Source organism: Astatotilapia calliptera, chromosome 12 (assembly GCF_900246225.1).
Source record: "Astatotilapia calliptera chromosome 12, fAstCal1.2, whole genome shotgun sequence".
Lineage (NCBI taxonomy): Eukaryota > Metazoa > Chordata > Actinopteri > Cichliformes > Cichlidae > Astatotilapia > Astatotilapia calliptera.
The window spans coordinates 6,924,744-6,950,538 of record NC_039313.1 but is presented as its reverse complement, the minus strand read 5'-3'; the positions used below and the strand labels follow the sequence as shown (position 1 = coordinate 6,950,538).

General features: G+C 39.3%; 1 protein-coding gene across 2 annotated transcripts in view; it reads right to left on the bottom strand.

Moving 5' to 3' along the window:
* The window catches only part of LOC113033469 (netrin receptor UNC5D-like), a 292,976-nt gene that overhangs the window by 79,716 nt on the left and 187,465 nt on the right, over positions 1–25,795 (bottom strand). The window contains exons 7-10 of one of the 2 annotated variants that reach the window (XM_026187285.1): positions 20,955–21,119; positions 16,516–16,548; positions 11,656–11,841; positions 7,883–8,245 (exon numbers count right to left, since the gene is read on the bottom strand). In XM_026187285.1, coding sequence (XP_026043070.1) covers positions 7,883–8,245; positions 11,656–11,841; positions 16,516–16,548; positions 20,955–21,119 — 747 coding nt within the window. The remainder of the gene's footprint in view (positions 1–7,882; positions 8,246–11,655; positions 11,842–16,515; positions 16,549–20,954; positions 21,120–25,795) is intronic. The other variant, XM_026187286.1, reaches the window with a different exon arrangement.

Below are 25,795 nucleotides of genomic sequence, written 5' to 3'. Positions count from 1 at the left end.
ATGTGAAGTCAAAGTCTATTTACGTAACTTTAATGATATTCTGGAAGAACAGAACATTACTGTAAAATGCAGTAAAATACCTTCATATTAGGGTTTTTTCCTACAGTGCAGCCATACCCGCGACCTTGTTGTTGTTAGTTCACATTCATTGGCCGATGCTTAGCGTCATGTTATTATGTGTCCCAACATCCAATGGCATGTCACATTGTTTTCATGGCCACACCCTCACCCCAGGTGTAGAGACCTATTTCTGTTCAGGAATGTTGTGAATACTTTGAGATTTATATTAATTGCAATTCCTACCTCTACATTTATTTTTTAAAACATATAATTAGCACAGTGTGGCCATGCAATGTTTTATATGTTTTTTTTTTTGGTTTTTATTCCTATTAATTATATTTTCACTTGTTACCTCTGAATTATTGAATCAGACCTAGATGACATGAAATCTTCAGCAAAATTATAATTCAGATACTCATTTAATTATTGATTATTCTCATTAATTTTCTATCATTTTACATATTTTTCCATAGTATTACATTTGAATTTAACAGATCATTCTCTCACATAACAGACAAATTTTTGTGAAATTATGATACATTTCTGAATGTATTTTTTACAAAATCTAAATATGCATATTATCTTTGACATGTAAAATCACAGTCTACTTATGTAAATTTAATGATATTCTAGAAAGACAGTACAAAACTGTAAAATATACAGTAAGATACTTTGACATTACTATTTTTTGGAACAGTGTACCTACTCACACCTCCTCCACGGCCATTTCATGGCCCAAGTGCACTTCACTTTGTCTCAGCATCTCAACTCATCCCTCTTATGCGTTCTTTCTCTCTCTCTCAGACACATTTGCACCCTTGTAGTGATGGGTCGTTCGCGAACGAAATGGCTCTTAGAGCCGAATCTTTGACGTGAACGACGCGAGCCGGCTCCTTATCGCGAGCCGGCTCCTTATCGCGAGCCGTCACGTGGTTTTTTTTTTCTTTCTCTCAGCCTCTCTCTCGCACTTTTTTCCGCTTCACTCTGCACGCGAGCCTTGTGCTTTACGCTGGGCAGAGGGGGGAGGGGCGGTAGTTACACTCAGTAGCACAGGAACAGAGCCAGAGAGAGAGAAAGAGAGGCAGGGACAACAACATTAGAAAGGTATAGTAATCATCCACAACTATTTTCAGTTGCAGATGATAAAGGATTGAGAAAGTTTATTCATGCAGGTCCATATGACAGAGAATATGCATGTTCTTTTAGTTTTCATATTATAATTTATATTTAATTGTGTTGTGGTTTGCAGTGTTTTGTGTTCTTTTCACTTTAAATTTGTGAAAGGAAAAAGCTGAAAATTTAAATAGTTAAAACTTGAAATGTGAATAGTTGATTTTTGTATTATATGATTTATTTATTACATTTTATGTGGAGTGAATAAATAAAAGTATATTTACGGTGGCCCCTAGAGACAAAGCACATACAAACTTCAAATCACGTACGAACTCTGAAGCATGTACAAACTCCAAAACACGTACAAACTCCAAAACACGTAAAAACTCCAAAACATGTAAAAACACGTACAAACTCCGAAGCACATAAAATGTCATGGTCCTGGGTCGTTGACCCAGCGTTTTGTGTTTTGCGATTATTTCCCTCTGTTCTAGTTATTCTGTGTCCTCCCCCCTCTTGTCCGGTTCGGGTTCTAGATTTCCTGTTTTGTTCTGAAAGTCTGTGTCTGTTGTCATTGTGTTCAGCTTGTGTCCTCCAGTCATCATGTGTATTCAGATCAGCTGTTCTTCCCTCCTGTGTGCGATTACCCGATTACCTTGTGTGTGTGTGTATATATAGTGGGTGTCGGTCTGTGTTCGTTGTCGGCTCGTCTGTGTTTCTTGGTATCCTGGTCCTTGGTCTGCGTCTCTCTGCTCCGCTCTCCGTTTTGTAAGATTTCAGGTTTGCTCTTTAGTTTCTCCCAGTTTAGGTTTGTCATTACTCATGCTTCATTGCCTGTTTTTGCCACTGCCACCGTGTAAATAAACTTCACTCGTATCATCAGTTTGCTGCATTTTGGGTCCTCCTTTTCCTCCACTCCACACGGCTCACTCCGCCAGCCGTGACATAAAAACTCAGAAGCATATAAAAACTCAGAAGCATATAAAAACTCAAAACACCTACAAAAGACAACAGAAGTGCTCCAGGATGCTGGGCGCAGTGTTGAGCCTTTATCTTGTGGCTACACAAGCCAGCAAGTACCAACGACCGGATTTGGTGTGTGGTAATAACAGGTAAATGAACTTTTGTTTAAATTATTTGAATATATATATGAGTGCCTGTGTATAAATACACAAACAATACACACATGCTTTCAATTGTGTAATTTAAGTGATCTAGTAGCTCTGCTTTGGAAGTTCAGTTCATGCTAGAAATGTGTTTTGGAGTTTGTACGTGTTTTGTCTCTAGGGGCCACCGCATATATTTATATATAAACATATATAAATAAAACCACTTGTTTTTATGTTAGTAATTCCTTTTGTGCATAATTTTATATTATTGTTAATAATAAATTAATTAAAGTAACAAAACAACCTGAAGAGCCGGTTCGGAGCCGAAAGAGCCGGCTCTTTTTAGTGAGCCGAACCGAAAGAGCCGGATCTCTAAAAAGAGCCGGAAATCCCATCACTACACCCTTGAAACATGATCTTGCAGAGCACCAGGTTTGTGATTTTTATGACTTAATTAGGGAAGCAGTGAGACGCGATCTGCTCAGATGTTTGTAAATTACTTAATGTGACTTTTACAGAGGCAGATGTAGATGAGGATGACTGGAGTTCTGTGATGTGGTGCAGACATTGATTACATAACACAGTACAACTGAACCACACCCATGTTCACCAGATCCCAGTTCACTTAACTGCATCGTGGCACAGCACGGAATGATCACACTAGTCACACGTACTGGAGTGTGGGGGGGTCTAATGTGTTTGGGCACGGTATGAATCATCTAGTGTTCGTATACACTTGCAGTGAAGTTCTCAGGTATTCTGGATGCATTTAATTGAGAGGCCACAGGCTAGGTAGACCACAGGCAGGTAGATGTCTACTATAAAGGGATGATCCCTCTTTCCAGGGAATTCTATGGGATTATTCAGCACTGGGATTCACAATATTTCAACAGAAAGAATGTCTCCTGCAGAGCAAGTTGTATTTCATGTTGTTTGTAATTGTATTGTTGTCAGTGAGTTTCTTCAAGACCATTTTAGACCGCTAACCATGAAATCAATGGCAGAAAAGTAAAATTATTTGAAAATGAAGTGTTTAGAGAATTTAAAAAGATTCTAACACTATCTCAAATAATTCTGAGACTCATAGTTTTTGTTCATTTAGAAAGTTTAAACAATCAAAAGTACCTTTAAAGTGATTAAGAGTGCTTCCTTAAGCTTCATGGCCACTGTGAAAGGATTTATTTCTTTGGTAGAAAATAGGTACTAGTGGTGTGCGGATCGATACTGAAATATCGATTCTTCCGATACCAGCAATTTATGTTCTAGAATCGATTCTCATATTATAATATCGATATTTTAGTACTCTGGGGTAAATTTGTAGTTTTTCCATTAAAATGAACGCAGTGGAAAGAAACTATACAATTCGGATCGTCTAATTTGGAAGGAACTACTTCCTCTTACGCCTTTCATAGTCATATGCGGAATACGGCTGTATAAATGTGTCGCAGCCCCTGGCGCAAACTCACAACAATGGCTGAGCGCAAACAAAGTCCTGTGTGGACACGTTGTTGTGGCAACACTACTGACCTCGTCAAACACCTCGGAGTAAATCACATCACAGAATATGATAAGCTTATGTTGAGGCGAACTGAAGAGGAGGACAGGGACAGGTGCTGCTAGGGCGAGACAGACGTCTCTCGCAGAGTCCTTTAGTGCTGCAGGCAGGCAACATGCTCAAATAGCGCACAACGTCAGTTTTTTTATTTCTATATGATTATTCTGCATGCTACTGAAAATGCTGAAAGTGGGGTTTGTGAATTATCCAGAGTAATTTAGGACATTGTTTTCAAAGACAGAATCAGCTGCACGGTCTTTCATTTCTAATGAAATTTTAATTAATTCTTCAAAGCTGCAAGTCCCCTGATTTTGTGTGGGAGATGTAGTGTGAATCCACTCCTTAAAAATGGCTGAACAGATGTAAGGAACGTTGCTATTTTGGTTTGTATCACTAAGGTGACTGGAGAACTCCAGTAATCTGCAGTGAAGTGCTGCGTATGGCTGCCTGTTCAGTCTAATGAACAGCAGTCCCTGCAGACACACCGTGCGAGTTCTGCTCTTGATAGCAAAGACTTCTCCACACAGACCTTCAGCCTGAAAGACGACCGTGGGAGGCTGATTTCACTTCACCTCTCCATGCAGGCTGAAGAACACCACCGTGTATATGGGAGGACCACAGAAGAGGGCTGTAAGTGAAGTGGTTGGCACAGTTCACGCAGACTCCTCCAGCCATTTGTGTTGGCAGGACACGATGACAGCGTGACCCCCGTTTGCCTGAGAGAGCTCGCAATGACGTGGAGGAATAACAAACAGCTACCTACCTTGGCAACAGCACAGATGGATCTTAGCAACAGCTTACAGGGTCTAAGGAGTGTGTTCATGCACTAGTTGTCATATAGTAATGATATGTGCCATTTGTTTAGAACAAACTTTGACAAGGTGATTTACATTATCTTTTTATTTGTCCTTTCCAACTGATGACTTTATATATATATACATCCAACATCGATTCAGGAAACATCTATTTGTAAATCTGTGTGTATATAGCATGTTTCTTTATAGGTATAGCTGTAGGTAGAGCACAAGTCCTGCATTTAATTTCGCTTATAAATTGATTAAGTTTTATACTCAAAGTATTCTACAAAAGCAGTCAGTTGAAAATTAATGAGTTTGAGGGTAAATAAATAATTCACAGAAGGGCTTTTAGTGACCAACGTGGCTTCAGGTTTTGCTATAGGTTTTCAGTGTCATGGTGGTGGGATAGTTCCCACGGGGGAACACAGACAGGCTAACATATGAATGGCTGGGCAACTAAGCCTTGCAATTGCTGACCTTTTATAAAATTTGCAAGCAAACCTTTTTAGTAGTTTGAATGATTTTATATTTGCTGTTTGCTTGCTCTCATGTTAGTACTGCCAGGGTTGCCACAGGAGCAATACATTAAAGAAAGACATTAATTTAACACAAATACCAAACAACAGCTACATCTTCTCTTGATGTAATGATGGGGCACTGATGCTGATAAGCCTGTTAAGTGACACAGTCAGCATTTCTGCCAGCCTTGCCTCTGGGCTTTAAATGGACTTTATTTATAGCACTTTTTCCAGTGCACTCATACAGTGCTTTATAATTCTATGCATATTGTACAATGCTTTTTCTTACCATGCACACTCACGGGCTGCTGCTTTGGCTACAGCAGCTGTGTTGATTTCAGCTTGTATTATATGTTTTTACCTTCGGTGGATTTTTCATATGTTATAGTTTTGTTTGTTTTTTCATTTAAATTCTGCGACTGCTGCCAGTCCATATTTGTCCCCTTTTTAATCTGAACATGATCATAGCTAGAAATCCTAGATTCATGTGACCACTCCTGGCTTTGTTACACCAGAATAGAACAGCAACCTTTTTGCAGCTAGGACAAATTGATGGTTGCCCAGTGATTACAATTAATTTCTTCACATTCAGGAACCAGCTACAAGTAGTTGCAGGGATTCCTTTCAGTCTCAAGGTGATTGTACACATCAGCTGGTGGGAGGCAACCTGTCTCCAAACTATCATGGGGCAACTTGAATGCAATCTCTCTTGGACAAAGACTGGCAAAGGTTTGCATATAATCTTGTGTAACTTATAAATGCAGATGGATTGCGAACACACATCAATCAATCTGAGTCCATCTGCGCCAATGAGTGCAATTTGGCTGCGACATGTCTTTTTGCAACAGAGGACTTAAGTCAACAGCTTGCCAACTGATTGTATAGTAGTGGTTGGTGCTGCTCTCCCAGAGCATTGGGTAGGATTGAGGTTAGGGTTAGCACACTGGGAAAGGAAACAGCAACCCAAAACCAGCATCCCCAGAATTAAGTCTTCCACTCCTCCTGCTGACTCTGACTTCAGAAGTTTAATGCGAACTTCGTCATAAGTAGATGGCAACAGATTGGTGATTTTTGCCCATTTATCACAGTTAATTGCCATATTATCACAGACAGATTGCATGTAATTGCCAGCTTGACCCCATTCAGTCACAAATCTGCTCTCAGTCTGCCATCAGACTGACTCCGCCTTATTGCTGTTTTATTGCTGTCTGGACGCACCAGAGTCGCTTTGAAACAATTGACTGTGAGAGGTCACTTGTTCATTGCAGTCGCCAACAATTTTCTTTTCCAGTGTGACTGTAGCATAAAAAAGTTTAAAATGGTAAATGGCCTGTATTTATATAGCGCTTTACTAGTCCCTAAGGACCCCAAAGCGCTTTACATATCCAGTCACCCACCCATTCACACACACATTCACACACTGGATAATGGAGATGGATAATGGAAACAAGTTATCCTTAGACAACAAAAACTTTAACTCCTCAATGTATTTCTCTGAAACAATACTCTGAAGAAATGCAAAAATAAGCTTAATATTCTGGGGTGCCTGGAGTTTAGGAGTGAGTTGGTCTTTTAAGCTATTCAAGCTATTTCTGTCTGATCTTGCAGTGACTTGAGTCAGAGCGACACGACAGACCTCAACTGGTCAGAGCTTAGAGTCTTTCACAAGTAGGGATGGGCCAGCAACCAGCTACCCAAAGCAAAATGTAGAATCTATTCTTGCGCATAAATTCGTGTGTATGCTAGTGGCTGGTCTGTGACTGTGGACCTTTCAGTTGGAACAGTATGGGCTGCCTGTTCTCTGGATTCTTTCTTTTGCCATGCAAGCCAGAAAGCTTTCTGCTCCTATTAGTCAACGTCACAAAACAAATTGTGGAGATTGTCATAGGAGGTCGAGAGAAGTTAAAAATATCAGTTCTGGCGGGCTTGTCTTTTTGTTAGAATGTCACAAGGTGTCTAAGACGTGGCTTCGGTGGTTGTTGCTACATGGGATAAAATGTATCCCAGGGCCCTATGCTTATTTTTGGACCCACTGCTCTACATCTTCTCAGCTTCCACTGTGTAGTCTGAACTTGGCATTAGCATCTGCATTATGTGTGCACTTCTTTATCTCGGCTTGAGAACATGTGATGCATATTTGGGAAGCCCCAGACAAATGCTGAGTCACTTTTACTGTCAGGGCAAGAGATTAATCCTTCACACTAAACTGACAGACACATCGCATCTTTTATTTCCCCTCTGTGAGCCGCTGACCTCTGAGAAACACCCTAGCTGCTTCGTACAACAAGAAATACAGCATTCTAAGAGGTCTTTAACTTCAAGTTCAATCAGCAGTAACCTATAAATCCTGCTTTATAGTTTCTGATTCAATCGATGGTTTGTTATACTTTTACTATTGCATCTGCTGTGTCACACTAGCATTTTTTCTTTTTCATGATACATTGATATGGTGGTCCCTGAATATACTTTGGTTAAGACAGTAATAATTTTCTGTTTTAAAAGAAAGCTAAAATGGTTGCTGATTACTGATAGGGACCTGTTTCTAAGCAGTCCTGCCCACCTTCTAGAGAATCACTCTGCTGTTTGTCTTAATGAACTGCAACAAAGAAATACTATGCTTTCAAGACGCACAGATAAGAGGAAGTAAAAAAAAACTAAAGCAAGAAAATTGGTGGAAAATTATGGTTATGGTTTTGCATGATAGTCCAGCAACTTTTCTGTAAAGCTCACCTGTGTTTGGCACAACCAGCCTCCCTCCATGGTGACCAAACACACCGGTGGTCCTCAGCGGCTCTTTGCAGGAGCTGAAGGGCCCATTGAGGGTAAGCAGACCCTTCTTCCTTCTGTCCATGGTGCTGCAATAGTCCCGGCTCAGATCTCGCGGGAAGGTCTCGGCTGGGGCTTTGGCGTGGAACTCCGCCCTCTCGGCCACACCTAGTGAAACCATAAAGGAGCTCTGAACTTTGACCTTGATGTCTGGCAGGGGGTCAAAGAGCTCTTTATCTGTGCTGTCCTGGAAGCAGAGGGGAGTGCTGTATGTCCGGCCCACTGTTAAGTCTGGCTGCATGGAGGAGTTGAGAAGCAACGGGTTTCCTACAGAGATGGAAAGACAGCACACAAGTCACCTAGAAGCCCTGCTCACAAGGGACCTGTATTAGGCAGGGAACTCATTTAACTAATGAATCAAAGCCCTACCTAAACAGCACTCACATGGGAATAATGAAATTCACTGTTGTCCCAGATACAACTAAAAAAGGTCAAGATTGTACGATTCTGGTATTTTTTAATGCCTTGATTTAGGAAAGAAAAAAAAAGAAGAAGAAGAAATTCAAAGATGTTTAAAAGCTGAAAAACATCTTACTTAAATTAAATATTATCCAGGCTCTCTGTCTGCAGCACAGTGCAGCAGATTACATTCAACTGAGTTGTCATTTCACCAAAAAAAAAAGAACAAAATATTAAAATCAGCGTTAATATTTAAAATTAATACAAATATCTGGATGTCCCCAGATAGCACTGATCCAGGTCAGTTCAGGTTTAAAGGCCACATCGCTCGAAAATTCTTGCAGCTGACCAATGAAATTCCAGCAGCAATTAAAACAACATGCCCGGGCAGGCAGCCGCTACATCAGAGGTAAGGGAGCACAACCTGGACAGAAGGTCCAGGGCTCTGAGCCACGGTCAGTGCGTTAGATTTAATTACCAAGCACACCCACAGCTTGATCTCCATAATCCATCTGCTGGAGTCAGCTCCTCTGGACACCCAGTTGTCCTCCTGAAGGACAGGAGGGAGGGCCACGAGGATCTATGTGACCGCTCTGTAAATGAGGGGAGTCCTTCATCTCCCAGCATGAACCCAGCAGCAGCCTACTGAGGGAGGTGAGAGGGAGGCGTCTTCATCTGTGACCATTAGATTTGACGACGCTGCCAAACAGAGCAAGGAGCACGCCGCATCGATTTGGCAGACGTGCCGTGCCCCTCGATGAGCCAGCCAAGATAACAGTGAAGTCATTGAGTCCTTGCTGCCCAGCTGTTGCCAGGCGAGGGGTGCAAAGCAGGAGGCTAATGTTGTTTTATTTTTAGGGAAGTCATTAATTACCTGGTATGTGATTTGTGATGAGCATCTTGGAGTGTGTGTTGCTTTTTCACTTATTCTTTCAAAACTTTATCCCTTATTTTTTCCTGTCACAGTTAAAAGGTTGCTGGTTTAATTCCAGGAGAACATATAAATCCCTTTTAAGATGATGGCAGGAAGGGTAACCCGAGTACCCTGTACCCTGAGCAAAGATGTGTTCACTTGAAAAATTACCACTGTTTTTGTGAAACGTGGTCAGTTCTGTTAGTGTTAGAATATGTTAGTGAATCAGTTTCTGTATCAACAGCTTGTGGTTGCTACACCTACAATGTGCATACTGCCATGTCTCTATTTGTCTTTATAAGGAAACAGGTTGTTGTTAAAGAGAAGCCTGCACTGCTAAGGGGGGAAACAACAAACAAAAATCAAAAAGCAGGAGAAAGTCAGCTGAAAAAACTGAAACAATGAAGTCCAAAAAGAGAGCCAGAAAGCGAGTGTAGGACTGACATAACAAAAAAACAAGAAAAACAAAACAAAAAACACCATCAACCATTTTTTCCATCTAAAATTTGGCATTTCCATTACCAAAAAACAAGGTCTAATGGGTTGTCTGCACTGTTGGTTTGTTATGTTTTGTTAAATACAAGAAAATTATAGTTTTCCCTCCACAGTTTGAGTATGGTGTCATACTCTCCTCACCATGTGGCAAAAGCATGAACCATGTTCATGAAGTAAATATTACAAAACTAGATCAAAATAATATATTGTTACAAAATCCTCAGCAGCTCTTTGAGTGCTCAGATAGAGTAGAAAAGCGCTATATAAGAACCAGTACATTTACCATTTACAGTTCTGCTCACAGCACAGCAGTGTGCCTCTGTGTACCATGTGGAAACCACTGCAGTATACTGTATTAATATCATTGCAGATTTAACATACTTTATCATTCACCACTCTAGTGCCTGCATTCCAGATGACAAAGCACCAGCACATATGATGCAGGTAACATTACCTGGTAATTGCCACTAAAGATGATGTTCCCAAAGAAATTGATAAAAAAAAAAGACGCATTTTTCATTTCAAGTGAACCCACAGGCAGCTCTGCTGATATTCTGGCTCTTGGTCAGAGCCGCACTCTGGTGGACATTACCCCTCTGCAGCTGACATTCGATCACTGCTAAATTTTCTCCCCTCCGGTCGAGTGGAGAATGATCTGATTATCGCTTGAGTGTGCATCTTTAAGAATGGCGCAGTGAAAATGGAATGGCAGTGGTGAGATGAGAGAAGTTAATGAAATGTACCTCAGGTTGAATACCTTGAGGGATAGGTTTGGAATTGGGCTTCTGATTAAAAATCACTCAGAAGGAGAAGTAATGCACAGAGACAGGTTCAGGTCCAAAGACTCATTCTGCACTCTGATAGCAGAGAGCCATCCGAAAGCATTTAAGAACTTCTTTAAAAAAATTTCTTGCTAGTAATTATTGGGCATGAAAATGCTATTAAGATACAATTAAACAAAAACTTTGTAAGGTCTTTCCATCCTCAAGGAAGCATTTAATTTCTTGCCATGTTTATAAAAAGGATTGTAAAACTTTAACAAGCAGGCCTGTATAAAATGCCTCAACAACTTCCTTCAAAAGAAACTGCGGGAAAGAGATGTGGAAGAAGGTGTTCTACATTTCAATAGAAAATGGAAAGGAGTGATTGTGGCTGGTCGAGGGCACAGCAGGCAGGCTGTAAGGAGAACTGGCCTATTTAAATAGGATTAATGACCTGCTGAATGTAGACCTGGTGTTTTGTCTCACACCTTTCCAATGCCATGACAACGGGTGGGGCTAGACAGGCTCCCTAGGCCTTGGAGGTGCTGTGGGGTAGAGTGTAGGCCCCTAATGGGACTCTTCATGGATGCACTGAGGATGAATCACCTGTCAGCGCCATGGCTATCACATGCACTAACCCAGAAGTGTTAGGAACGGTCATGTGGATGCCTGTAGCGAGGCTGTCTGAGATGGCCACAGTCGTCAACCAAAGTTACCGCTGCACCCAACAGAAATTGAATTGATGTTCACTGTTCCATACCCATCAGTGGCTTAGGCCAGTGTAATCTAATGGACAATATTGGTTGCCTGACATTCAAATGTGTGGTCTGCAGGGAGGAGGGGTGGTAGTATAGGTGTCTATCAGAGATTGATTATCTACCACTTCACAATAACAGACGAGCAGGTCTGTCAAAATAGAAGGACTAGTTCTTTCGCTGATTATGGAGGGATAAATCCTAAGCAGATAGGGAGGCTGCACACATTCTGCTTGATGCAAACAAATGCCATCAATCACCTGGTGGCCCTGTCAGAAAGGTCTGTGATGATGCTGCCGTTTGGCCTTGTGGTCGCTGTCTCGTGTCAACACGCAGTCGAAGGCACTCTCTTACCTTGTCTGGTGTTCTTGAAGTTGAAAGACTGGAAACCCCCGGTGAGCGCAGAGGAGTCAATAACGTCCACGCCGTACTCGCTGTGATTTTTCCTGTACAGCATGACAGCCACCACAAGGATTGCAACGGTGATTATGCCGGCTCCAAGGCCTGAGTACAGAGCCACATCATTGGAGCTCTCCATACCTGAGACACAAGACACACACAAAAAATGGCTACCTTCAATTCTCTTATTCCTCAAGAAGCACTTCAAGTAATGGCCTAAGGGAATAGGACAAAATAATGGCCAGGCAATCAATGTCCATTTATGTTGCTCAAATTCAACATAATCAGTGCTTTAATTCATTGTTTAGGTACTCTAAACAATGTTTAAAAAGAGCAATACCACTGTGACTGTGGGTCAAGGCTACATTAGATACTGTCCAACACATAACTGAAACAATCTCAAACTCAATTGTGGGCAGCATAGTTGTATTGTGGGTTCAAAAGATGAGAAATGCTTGGAATACAATGTTCTGCTGCAATAATCTAACACTTTTCCTGTCCAATACTGAATAGGTCAACAAAATTCAACATTTATGGCCAAGCTTCAGTCTAATGGAACTGGAGCTCAGCGTCAGCTATAAAAGTAAACAAATGGAGAAAAATGGAGAAACTACTTTGGTAGTGACAAGTTTAGCAAGAAAATAAGGTTAGGTTAACCGGCTAGCTGCATTGCTGAGTGTTGATGATTTTGTCAACGAATTTACCCAAACCTCAAAACCTAATCTATGTAACTCACTGTAGCTATCCAAATTGAATACTTTATCAACTAACATTAGGAACCAGACTCTCACAGCTAGATAGTATTTAGCTACCAGCTGTAGATAGCTTGAATTTTCACAAAATCGTATCTGTAATATAATCATTTAATAGTGTTAAACAAAAACAAGACTAGCATTTAGAACTATTTTTGCGCTATTATACTGATACTGAGGGATACAGTATGTGCAATGTTCTTCAAGTTGTTGTAGACCTACATTGCACAATACACCATGATAGTGTAGATCAGCACCATCTAATATACGTCTTATCACTCTCACTCTTTTATCCGATGTTAGCTTGCAGTGTAGTGTAGCTTAACAATTAATACCAAGGTTACCCACAGATCCTTTAAGACTGTAATGTAAATAATTTTATCAGCCACATTTTATTAATTTGCAGGATATAATTTCAGTTTTAATATTATTTTTCTGTAAATGAATCACTTTACCTAAACAGAAAGAAGCTGACCCAGTGAAAGACTTTTTCCTTAATGTTGTGTAGAAAAGAGCATCGCCTTAGTTGTGATAATAAAGACCCACAGAGAGTGAAGATGAGATGGAGAAAAACAGTGGAGAAAATGTTGTTATTATGTGGACATACAAGAGCCAACTCAAGCAAGTTTTGGGTTAGTATGAAAATAAAGCAAGAAGGAGGAAATGAGGTATGACATCCAATATTCACATGGCAGCTAGAGAAGCTACAGTGCTACAGTCAAGTTGATATCAAAAGATATCTACTTGACTGTAGCACTTTAATAGCACTGTAGGTCTTCTTACTCCATCCATAATTTTACTTAAAATATACTTACTATACTAGTAAGTGTCTTACTAGAAATACAATTTCATTATTTATTTATTTATTTATGTATTTAAATTGTTTTGGAGTCGTTAAAAATAACTCACAATTGTCCTCAGATTTTTCAGATTGTCACTACAAGGCTCCTGTTTGAAACTGCTTGGGCTACATGCATCTTGCTTTAGTAATGCTTTACCACTTTGACCCTGATTGTTTTTAATGCTTGATTACAAGTGCCTCTGCATCATATTAAAAGTTTAGTTTAACAAATCTGATTTTACTTTGAAAAAGTACCATCAAGTCATCCATTATCTAGAAAATGTGATAAATAAATACTTATATCAACTTCATACTTTACATTCATCATTTTATATTTAGCCAAATGAATCACAATCAAACAAAGAGTGTAGGGTTGAGAAATCAAAGGTTACCACACACACACACACACACACACACACACACACACACACACACACACACACACACACACACACACACACACACACACACACACACACACACAGTGTGTGTGAGGAGTTCAGTCATTTGGGAGGGGCTCAGAGTAGAGCTGCTACTCTCACATTGAAAGGGAACAGCTAAGGCTGTTGCCTTCTGGGTAAAGTTTTCCAACTGGGCATATCTTACTGGGAGGAGGCCTCGGTGTAGACCTGGGACCCGCTGGAGAGATTACATCTATCAGCTAGCCTGGGAAAACATTTTCCTTGGAAAAGCTGAAGTAGGTGGTGAGAGGGAGGTCTGAGCTTCCCTGCTGCTGCCCCCATGACTTCAGATAAGTGGAAGAAGATGAATGATTTTTTTTTAAATTTTAGATTTAAATTTTTATTTTGGTGGTTGTCATGAATTTTCAAACAGCCTACATCACTCATAATGCACGACACACTTTTCAGTGTACTTTATTCGTTTTTTGGATGTTAATTTGTCATATTTTAGTAATACATGAACTTCTTTTGTAGTAATATTTTTCCATATCATATTCAACCTCGCTTTATTTGAAGTGTTTTTCTTCTTCATTTTCTGGAGTATAACGTGCAATGTTGACAACGCGTGATGTGAGTTGTTGCACATTTAAGCACCATGATTCATTCTTGAAGAATGTGATTAATGGTTTAAAATGCCTTTGTTACTTTCGACATGTTCCTTTAACTTGTTCTGCAATGTAACTTAACAGCTGAGTGTTTCTTAGTTTTAGACCAAGTTTGTCGACTGGAACATCCGTAACCACCACAGTCAATTTTCAATCAAACAGTCAAGATGTTATTGAAGTGCAGACTTTTACTTTTAATTTAACAAAAGTATTACACATTAACTGTTAACAATAACAGCCATTTTCAGAGACTCAGTGTAATTGGAATGAAACATATGGAGCTGATCCCAGTTGCTGAAGCTATTCACTGTAACTCTCAATATGAGGTCCCAATAGATATCAGTACAATCGAAGGAGGCCATCATTACATTGCAAAACAAAGCAGTGCCATCGGAGCGATAGAAAAAACTTTAAACTGACCAAATAAAAAATCTGGTACATTCCTAAAAAGAATGGATGCAACAACACTAAAAGCCCCAAAGGACCACAGACAACAACTGCAGTGGTCGTTCACAGAGTTCCTTCTTTCGTTAACAACAGTTTCTTCAGAGCATCTAACCAAGTAAAGAGGTAGGATTGTCAAAAGCATATCAAAAGTTGGCTACATGAAGAAAAATCTTTGAAGAGATGAAACTAAGATTATCTTGTATCACAATCATGGTAAGAGGACAATATGAAGAAGGAAAAGAGCAGTTTATCACAAACTATTAAATATAGTGGAGGCATGAACGAATGGGCATGTATGACTGCCAGTGGAACACAGCCATTAGTGTTTATTGATAATGTGATTGCTGATAGACGCAGCATGAATTCTTAAAGGTACAGGGCTATATTCTCTGCTCACGTTCAACCAAATGCTGCTAAAGTAGTCAGACAGCACTCCACAGTACAAATGGACAATGATCCCAAACATACGGCAAAAGCAACCCAAGTTACATGTCAGTCACTTGATCGTAACCCAATAGAGCATGGCTTTCAGTTACTAAAGAAAAAACTAAGAGAGAGAAACCCACGAACAAGCAGCAACTGAAATAACTGCCAGGAGAAAACCATATTTAGTGATATTCATTGGTCTTAGACTAAAGGAAGGCATTAACTACAAGAGATTTTTATAAAGATTAAAAACAAATCTTTATATTTCAAGTCATGCTTGTTTGTCAAATTGCTTTTGAGACTCTGAGAATGGGGAACTATGTGTAAATATGCTGGTAATTACTAAATAGTTTATGTAAAATTTTTCTTAAAGTTTTGTTAAACTTGAGCTGGAATTTTGTACTTGAACTCTATCTTTATCTTAGTCTTGACCTTAACTTAGTCTGGTTTAAAAACCACCAGGGTGTAGCATATTGGAATTAGCTAGAAAGAAAATGTCAGTCAAATACTTACAAACCTAAATTTTGTGACTTTGTGAGAATATGGTGAGAGGAGTAGACCATAATGTTAAACTGTGGCATATTACACTAAAGCTAGTAACAGTGAGAGTGATTAGCCTTACTGTCTTTAGACCTACTGGTCTATGTCCAATAGCTGTGATGGATATCTCACAGGAAAGGCAATCAGACCCCATACAGTGATTGCTTGCCACATATAAGCTTTATGCAATCCCCATTCAATCATTTAAGCTTTTGTAGTAGGCACAACTTTCATGTTGAAGTGGCAACCTAATGGAGCTACAATAACACCTGACAATCACTTACTTGGACTAACTCTGGCAAGTGATTGAACGCCACCACAGGAATGCAAGGACAGCGCTGTAAATTGCTCAAATTAGCTCATTTGCAATGATTACAAATCATTAATCCTCCACAACATAGCACATGTTCACTTGTCACAACCAATATATCTCATGGCTCAAAGTAGAAACACAGCTGTGATGTCACGGTTGTCATAAAAGTTCAGCACTGAATAATGACATGAATTTGTAATGAGCATTTGCTGGGTTAACACCAGAGCTGCTTAGATCAAGGTGAACTAAATACTGTAATTCATAATGTGTCCATTTCCAGAGTATATGCTAAGAGAATGCAAAGGACTGTCACTCCTCTAGTTTGCCTATAGCATTTCTTGCGCTCAAAATTAAGGGCATATAACATATCAATGGCAGGTGGGAGGGCAGGGGAGTAGAAGATGAAAGAAATCCACAGTGGAAGACTCACTTTGAGGTTTAACGTCATGTAGCAGCTTTCGATCTGCAAAGACAGAGAGATAGAATGAGACAAAGAGGAGAGAAAGTGGTGATTAAAGTCTGAGCCTCTGTGAAGTGACTATCAAATGTGGTCTCAGATCCAACACCCTGAACAGAGGGAAGCTCTTCTACTGACTGTACTTACAAACGATATATTGGATCTCATAATGGCCTGGAAGGTTTTAATATAGTTATCAAAGCATCACAGATAAAGAAGGTGAGGTATAGATTGTATAAACTCATCTCTGAGTGAACTAATGATCTCTAATGTTTGAGGACTGAGTCGTACTTTTCTACCAGACTACACTGATCACCCATAACATTAAGACTAGAGCTGGGCGATATGAGATTTTTTCATATCACGATATGTTTTTTTCATTTCAGGCGATAACGATATCTATCACGATATAAGCCAAATAACTATATTTGTAAGATTTAAATGTGCTGTTGCTCACAAGTAAAATGTGAAATAATCAGCAGCTTGTTTTTATTTAAATATTTATTTCCCATAATAAGTTCAACAGGGTAGATGTACTTAAGGAACATGAGACTTTTTCAGATAAATAAAGGCAAATATTGCAAACTACACAAAAGGCAGCCGCTAAAGCGTTTAAGTTTCAAAACAGAACAAACGAAACAGACTACTAAATTGTCAATTCCACTTAGAAACAAAATATTAATTCTAAAAATAAATCTTAGTTTGTTTTACAGAAGAACAGACAAAACTGACTAACTTTTGTCAATATCAAATAAACTGAGAACTAAAAGGAAATTCTCAATCTCTCCTTGTTGTATAGTTTAGCTTTTCAAACAGTTTTAACAGTTACTTTAGTCTGACAAAAGCCGAATGACGAATTAGCGCTTCCAGTCAGAGACTGAGGCTACGTCCACACGTACACGGGTATTTTTGAAAACGGAGATTTTCCGTTTTCGTTTTAAAAAATAATCCCGTCCACACATAAAGGCAGAAATGAAGGAAAACGCTGCTATGAACATGCCAAAGCAGCAGGTGGCGCTAGATTCCTAACCGTGCAGAAATGTTGGCCAATCAGAAGTCTAGAAGCCTCAGTGGGAAAAAGTAAACAAAGCTGGGGCATAGAAGCAGAACCGAGTCGTATGTGTGGAGGGACAGTAACTGTGTGTATATGTGAGCATTTAAACACTGCAGAGAGTAGAATTAACAGTAACAGTATTGTAGAAATTCATTTCACCGAAACAATAACGTGGCGCACAGTGTGACGCATGCACCAGTTTATTGTATTTCCAGACTTGCTTTCGGCACAATTTACAGTGCACGCTACTCTGTTTTTTGTCAGACTTGAAATAGCCGAAATACCTTCACACTACGGAACTTCTTTGGCTCTTCCGTTCGACAATCTCTCCGGCATTGGAACCATCATCTGTTTTCTCTTCGGTCACGCTATCGCGATAGCTTAATTTCTCTATCGAGTAAAAGTTATATCGCGATACATATCGTTATCGTTCTATCGCCCAGCTCTAATTAAGACCACTGTCTAACTGTCTAAAATGATTATCTTATTGCATTGCAGTGTTCTGTTGCCTTCCCCAAACTGACAACAACATTCTTTTGGGGGATACAATGTACCAAATGCACGCTGCACAAAAAAAACTGCTCAGAATCCACCAAGAACACAAAAGGAGGCCTATTGTGAGCTTTTGCAGGATGCACTGGAACAAGCCAGGTCCACTCTGGCCTCACTCCCACCAGACCCAAAGGAACTCACTGAATTCAGGTGTTACAATCGTTTCCATGGCTGCAGGTGTAAAACAAAATCAAGCACCAGGCATTCAGGCAGCTTCTACAAACATTTTTAAAAGAATGGGTCACTCTACAGAGTGGTACCATAATAGGATGTCACCTATGCAACAAGTCCAGTTTTGAAATTTTCTCACTTCTAAATTTTCCACAGTCAACTGTTAGTGGTACTGGGAATAACAGCAAGTCAACCACGAAGTTGTAGGCCATGTAAAATCACAGAGAGGGGTTGGCAGATGATGAGGAGCAGACTGAGCAGAGGTCGCCAACTTTCTGCAGAGTCAATCGCTACAAACCTCACAAACTTCATGTGGCCTTCAGATTCGTTCAAGAACAGTCAGTAGAGACCTTCAGAATGCATTTCTATGGCTAAGCTGTTGCATCCAGGACTTGCAACACAAAGTGCAATGCAAAGCTTCAGCTGCAGTTGTGTAAAGCACATCGCCACTGGACCCTAGAACAGTAAAGACACATTCTCTAGAGTGAGGAATCACGCTTCTCTGTCAGGCATTCTCATGGATGGTGGTTGCCAGGAGAACAGTAGATGTAAGATTGCAGTGTGCCAAGTGTAAAGTTTGGTGGAGGGGGGGATTGTGGTCTGGGGTTATTTTTTAGGAGCTGGGCTCAGCTCCTTAGTTCCAGTGCAAGGAACTCTTAATGCTTCAACATACCAAGATATTTTGGACAATTTCATGCTCCCAACTTTGTGGGAATAGTTTGAGAATGGCTCCTTTCTGTTCCAAGATGACTGCAAACCAGTGCACAAAGCAAGGTGCATAAATGAGTGACTATGATTTGTGAGTCCTGAACGCAAAGCAATAAAACACCTTTGGGAAAAATTAGAGCGGATACTGTGAGCCCAGCTTTCTTATCCACCGCACAAACATGCTTCTGGAAGAATGGTTAAAAATTTCCATAAACACACTCCTAAACCTTGTAGAATGCAATTATTTCTTTGTTGTAACTGTGCTTATTGTCAGTAAATCTTATAGAGTTGGAAAGACTTCTTATTTCCCCTAAATGGTGCCACATTTGTAAGGAAAATGCATTTCTGGGTAAAGCAGCAGAGTTGACTATGTGGGTTGTGCCTATGAAAACCTGGCAATCTCTGCCAATGCCAAACAGCTTATTCTGCTACTGACTCTTCTTTTGAAGATGCCAGGGACATCGCGAAGTGGGTGTCCCCAGGAGAGTTCACCACAAGAAGAATCTTCCACAGTTTTGCAGTAAAGGTTTGCAGGAGGGTATGGACAAAAGCTCTCTACCCAGACAAGTAGAGGAGGATGGACTGACCTATAGTCTTCACTTCAACCCCATTGAACACTTGTAGGATCAGCTATGTATGTTGTTGATGTCAGAGTGACCAGCACAACTGACATGACTGACTGATGACAAACGCTGGTTGAAAAATGAGATGCTATTCCACAGCTGGTGACCAGCATGAGGAGGAAGTGCCGGGCTATTGTGGTTATAAATGGTTTCTCCACATCCAAAGGAGGCCCCTGCTTGATAAATGAATGAATGATTAAACTGCCAGTATGTCTGGTTTCTTCAGACTTCTTAACAAATCCCATACACAGCACCAAACAAGACTCAATAGCAGAAATAGTTCTCTGGCATTAGCAGAGAGCATTTGGTCTCTTATTCGTGGGTGCAACTCTGCTGCTAAACCCACAAATGCAATTTCCTTACAATTGTGGCACCAAAAAACAGGTGGTTGCTTTTCTTGCCAAGAAAAGTTAGTACAACAAAAGAAATGAAATGTACTAAGTTTATATGTATGTTTATATCATGCTTATTTATGATAGCAGCAAATAGCCAGAGTACTTAAAAAAAACAAAAAAAAACCCCCAAAAGAAATAAATAAAAAGTACTCTGAAAGTTTTTAGTGATGTACTTGCACAAAGAAAGGTTCCTGTATCATAATATGTTTATATAGTCCATTTTACAATGATGCTAACTCACATTTTGGCAATTGTTTTTGGCTGTTGTTACACTGGAGCTGCCAAGTTGACTGATAGAAAAAAGCTACAGTGTTTTTCAGTGTTAAGATTGAGTGTAAACATTTACAAGCAATCCAAGTCAAGCTGGTATTAATGAATGTATCTCGATTTATCTACTATGTTTCTCCAATATCTGTTTTCAAACATAAAAAAACTGATAAAAGCTAAGGATCTGTGGTAGAATGGACCAAATGGACAGAAGTCATGCAATAGTCTGCGTAAAGCTGAATTAGCATTACTTGCACACTTGTGCATAGAAGCAAGGTTTAGATTTATTAATTACATTTACAGCTTATTTAACTTGTTACTGGGACCAGCTCATTTGATTTTAAATCACTTCATACCAAAGTAATAATGAAATTATATTTCACACATCAAACATTATTTGAAAGTAGTGACTGGCTGACTCATGACAGGTCAAGGGAGCAGTGTACAGAAGAAAGAGTGGTGACATTATCATGGACTGGGAATCTGTGTCAGTCCACACTGTGGCTTCTTTTTCAATTCACACCTCCTCTTCAAGCACGCTTGCGATGACTTGCCATGTTATAGTAAGTGTATATATGATAATGATAATGTTGGGGAAAAAAAATAGAAAAATGATGATGACAGTAGAGAGAAAGGCCTTACTCTGGGTACACAGTCCATCTGTGCAGTTCTCAGTGGCCTCACTGTTCCCTTCGCACATTTTGCCTCGGTGTCTGGGTATTGGGGAGTTGCATTCCCGAGTTCGCTGCCTCTCACACTGACTGCTGCACACTGTCCACTGGCTCCACTCATTCCAGCCTCCATCAACTACAATATAGGGATGTAGATATCACAGAAGGGTTAGCACAAAGGCAAAACAGAAAGACAAAGACTGGCACCATCCCACATCAGTGATTGACGGTAAAAACTTTCAGTGCAATCACCAGTGACAAGTTACAATGTACTTTGATTAATATTAAGATTAGATGTCTTAAGTGATTTCAATAAATGGTATATTTCAAATTAATGGCATATAATGTGCATCCTAATTAACTTTAATAAATAATACATATATAATATAAACAGTGCACTCGTGCCATTTTGGTAGGAGTTTAATTGGTTCACAATAAAAACCTTGTTAAGAAGTGAAGGGTTTCAGTCTATGCTAGGGGGCTATTTCTTTGAAACGGTAAGAGTCAAATAATGCAGTAACATTAATGGAATCAAAATGAGGCTGCATAATAAAATTGTTCCTGGAGTTCCTGAAACAGCCTAATTATCATTAGAAAAAAGACAGGGAAAAACATTGTTATACACGCTCAATCAAAGGACTTCTAAATACTGAAGAACTCAAGGGACTTTCATAGAGTACTTTTTGAGACAGTTCACAGTTTATGCAGGCTTATGATGCTTTAAACTGATTTTCTTTCTTTACACATTAAAACCACTTACACCTAAACTTTAAAATTGATCATCTTATTACACTCCAATGTTCTGTTGTCTCCCCAAAGAGGCAACAGCACTCCCTTGGCAGGGCAATGTACCGCACAACAGCAAAAAAAATCTGTTCTGAATCAGCCAGTAGAATACAACAAGCCCACAGTAAGATGAGCATTTGCAAATTTAAATTAAGAGGTCACAATAATAAATACAGATACAGCTTTAGATTTTTATAGGTTTTTATTAAAGTGTGGTATAATAATATAGCATAATAGGTTTCTTGCCATAGCACCATTAGATAATGTTGGGAATACTTTATGACACTATTTTAATAGTCTCAGGTAGAGGAGCAGCAGCAGAAAACAGCTGCTTATTCTACATATTTTTAGAATTCTTCTTCATTCTAATTACTTACTAGTTACTCTTAGCATCTAGTTACTGGGCCACTGAGGGCATGTGTCCTTAACTGACAAATCAATGTGTATTACCAGAAAGCTAGGATTTCACTTGGGACATATTATCAATACTGTATTTATTAAAATGCAGATTCAATTTTTTGTTTATTTGTCTGAAAAAAGGGGCAAACGGATTGATTCAGTCCTATTTGTTGAGGACTCACTACTATGTTCCAGGCCAAATTGCCAACCAACTTTCCTAAAAATATGTTTCTGAAGAAATAAGCTAAATAAGCTACATTCTCAATGACATTGTTTGGTTAAAAAAAGTGTCTTAAATACATTTGACAATACTAAACAATATTTGCCATTTATGCGTTGGTTTATTAGTTATATTGATGATCATGTCTTCCCACGTCATGTCTTTGCTATGTATGTGTGGCCTGGGGGGTGTCCAATTTCACTGCAGGTGTAAACATTGTATGTGACAAATGAAAGGCTCAATCGATTGATTGATTACTTCTTATTTTTGATTAATATTTCTTTTTTTCAGAAAGTAGAGTCCATGCTATGGACTTTTTGAGGTCTCTGCTCAGTAAAATAAATGATAATAGATAAATATAGTCTGCTATAAAGAAAATAGGAAGTGACACATCCCTCGCCTGCCATCAAGCTCATCTTCTCTCTCATTTGGAAAGAAAGCATATTGAACAAAATGTCCATCTTCCTTTAAGATAAAGACTAATTTTCCCTTTGGTAAAACACATACACAAATTTAAAAATGTACATGTTTCTACAGCAAGCTCAACTAAACACATGGATTCAGTATGATTCACAAATACAAGTGCTGGTCTGTTGGTACAGCTTGAGAGAGACACTTTCTCCCCATTAACCCCAAGGCCTGTTTATATAATGGAGTTTCATGCAAGGCTATGAAACCAAGGCAGCCTGGTGCATGCTAATAGATGGGATTCTTCCACCATGCTCTGTCATCTGATCAAGGAGGGCCTCATCATGCTTAGCTTAACAAATACAGGGAGACCATATGGCGCCTGAAGATTTTTTGGCAGCAGCGGCGATACCCATAATACAGTCTTGTGGGCGATGAAGAAGGTAATTTTCCTTTGTGAAGTTCCACAGGCCCTACCTACACACTGCAATTGTTTGTGGGTTTTTCTCACCTACTTGTAATGCAAACAAGGTGTTTGTATGTTGGGGAGAGAACGCTGAGTGCTTCTGAGTTTGACCACAAACACTAGTCATTGTTTGCGTATTGTTTCCCCTATGACTTCTTGCTCTGATTCTGTTGAATGAGCTCATTTGCCAACTGGTAAACAATAGAGAGAGTTTGACAAACTGTAGCACTTGCAACATTTTGGCTTCATAACTTGCCCTTTCTGGTAATTTTATGTTGTTTTTCGGCAATGTCTAGTTTCTTAAATTGGCTACATATAAATTCTCATTCATTTTGTTTTGGTGATATTTTTAGAGCATGCGTGTCCCTTTCTTTTTCAGTTTTACCAGATCTTCTGGTTGAACTTAATTACAAACACAACACAACATTTTCTTTCATTGAAACAGTTCTGTGTTTATCAGAAGCAAGCAACTTTTGATGTTTTTATGAACCGGCAGTAGATTTAGCTTCTATCATATTACATAAACAGACAATATATAATACATTGATGTATAAATATTTTGTGTTCAGTAACTTGGATTCTAAACCCTGCAGTGGCAGCAGACTTTCAAAGCACGTTTGAAGAGAGATCATTTCTTAAATTTATTTTATTTTACAGCCAGGGAAAACAGTGGCTGGAATAACCAAAATGACTGTGACTGTTTGAATTTCTGATCTCATTGCCTTAGAAATGATTGCTTTAAAGACATAGACCAGGTCTATGACCACTCGTCTAAAAAACGGGATAAGAGGGAGTCAGTAGACTATGATGTAGTTGCTGAAGGATTGCAACTTGTGCAAAATGACATGGCACTCAGTAAACGTACTTTTAAATAGAAATTTAACCAGAATGCAACCAGCTGAGATGACTCCCCTACTGTAGAGACAATCACTGACGAGTTGGGCTCATTAGAAAAGTACAGATTGATTGCAGTGTGTTGGCAGTCTTTCTGTCTTTTTAAATTAACAACTAACCAGGCAACCTTCGTGATTAGTTTGCAATCAAAGGTGGTTGTCGAGAGGCCGAGGGTGCTGCAAGCCCAACCACTGGTGACAGTAAAAACTTTCAGTGCAATCGACGGGAAACAACAAATTTTGACTACTTGTAGTGAGGTTGCTGTCCTATTTTTACTCTAGTGTGTGAGCCATTAGGTACACCACCATAGTGAAAGTACTAAAGTATTAGCATCACTGGTTCACTTTGCAAATTTTTTATAATACAGAGGAAAAAGAGAGAAAAAGGCATGTATGTAACACTGTCTGACATTTAAGAAATTACAGTCACTGCTTGTGCCCGTTACAAGATAAGCTCACAAATTGCTGGTTTTCTGCTTAGTCAATGACGGATGTGAAAATTATACTCATGCAACATTACACTTGTCTGGGCCAAGAAGTGATGTGTCAGACATCTTCTGCTAAATAATACAGTAATGTCCTAAGTGTTTACTTTGTTAGCAGCAAGTACTTAATGTTCCCTAATATTGGCTAACTATGAAAACTTGCAGGACACACCAAACCAAATGAGACCCAGGAGTGATAAAAAGATGCAAGGAGATATTCTAATGACTTAGAAATGTATCTTGGAACTTAGAACTAAAATAATGATTTATATTTCTTTGAAATGATAAGGTTTGTCTTTAATTTGCCAAAAGTCACTGGCAAAAAGGGATTTTACTTTGATTTCATGTTATAGTAATTTTTGTGGAAGAATTCAGCAGTTTACAGCTGAATTTGTTGTGTGTCTCTTTGCCTCACATGACTAGTGTCTTTTCTAACTTGGAGAGGCTTTTTGAGTTGTCCTTGCTGGGCCACAGCTTCCCAGGTACAATGCTCAGAGCCTTCTGGTATTACAGCCATCTCCACAGTGCAGTTGGGGTCTGTCTTTGGGATTTTATTACCAGATCAACTTTTCTTCAGAGGAGAGCCTAGGGGATCCAGATACTCTCTATTCACACCATGTAACCACACATGTGTGTCTTTTTGGCTGGGTGTACATGTGCATTATTTCTAGGATTGTGATGTTTGGCACTTTGTCCCATCAGATAATGTTCTGGATGCACTGGAGGTAGCACGTGTTATTTGTTTTTATCCAGTGCAGAACATTTCAGGACCCTCTGGTTTAGAGGAAGTGCATGGATAGAATAATTAGGCAGAGGCACTGGTATGAAGAGAATGGGAGAGTTAATTCCAGTTTGTATTGTATATGTATTGTTATTGGGGTTTTTTGGACTTCTTTCAAGTTTCAGCAGCCATATTGTTAACATGGTTAGCATTATAAGCTTACCTTTTTCAGGTAACTTATGGTAATGTAGGGAAGTTTTATATTGTTATTTAGCTGTTTTTTATTTTAATTTTACACTTCCAAAATAAACATCAGAAATTATAAGACAGGTTTTCCTTAAAGAAAATGCATGACTGCATATACTGCTCCAAAAGATATATAATGGTGATTACAGATTGACAAGGTACAACACAAACTCTATGGGAAGGGGTAG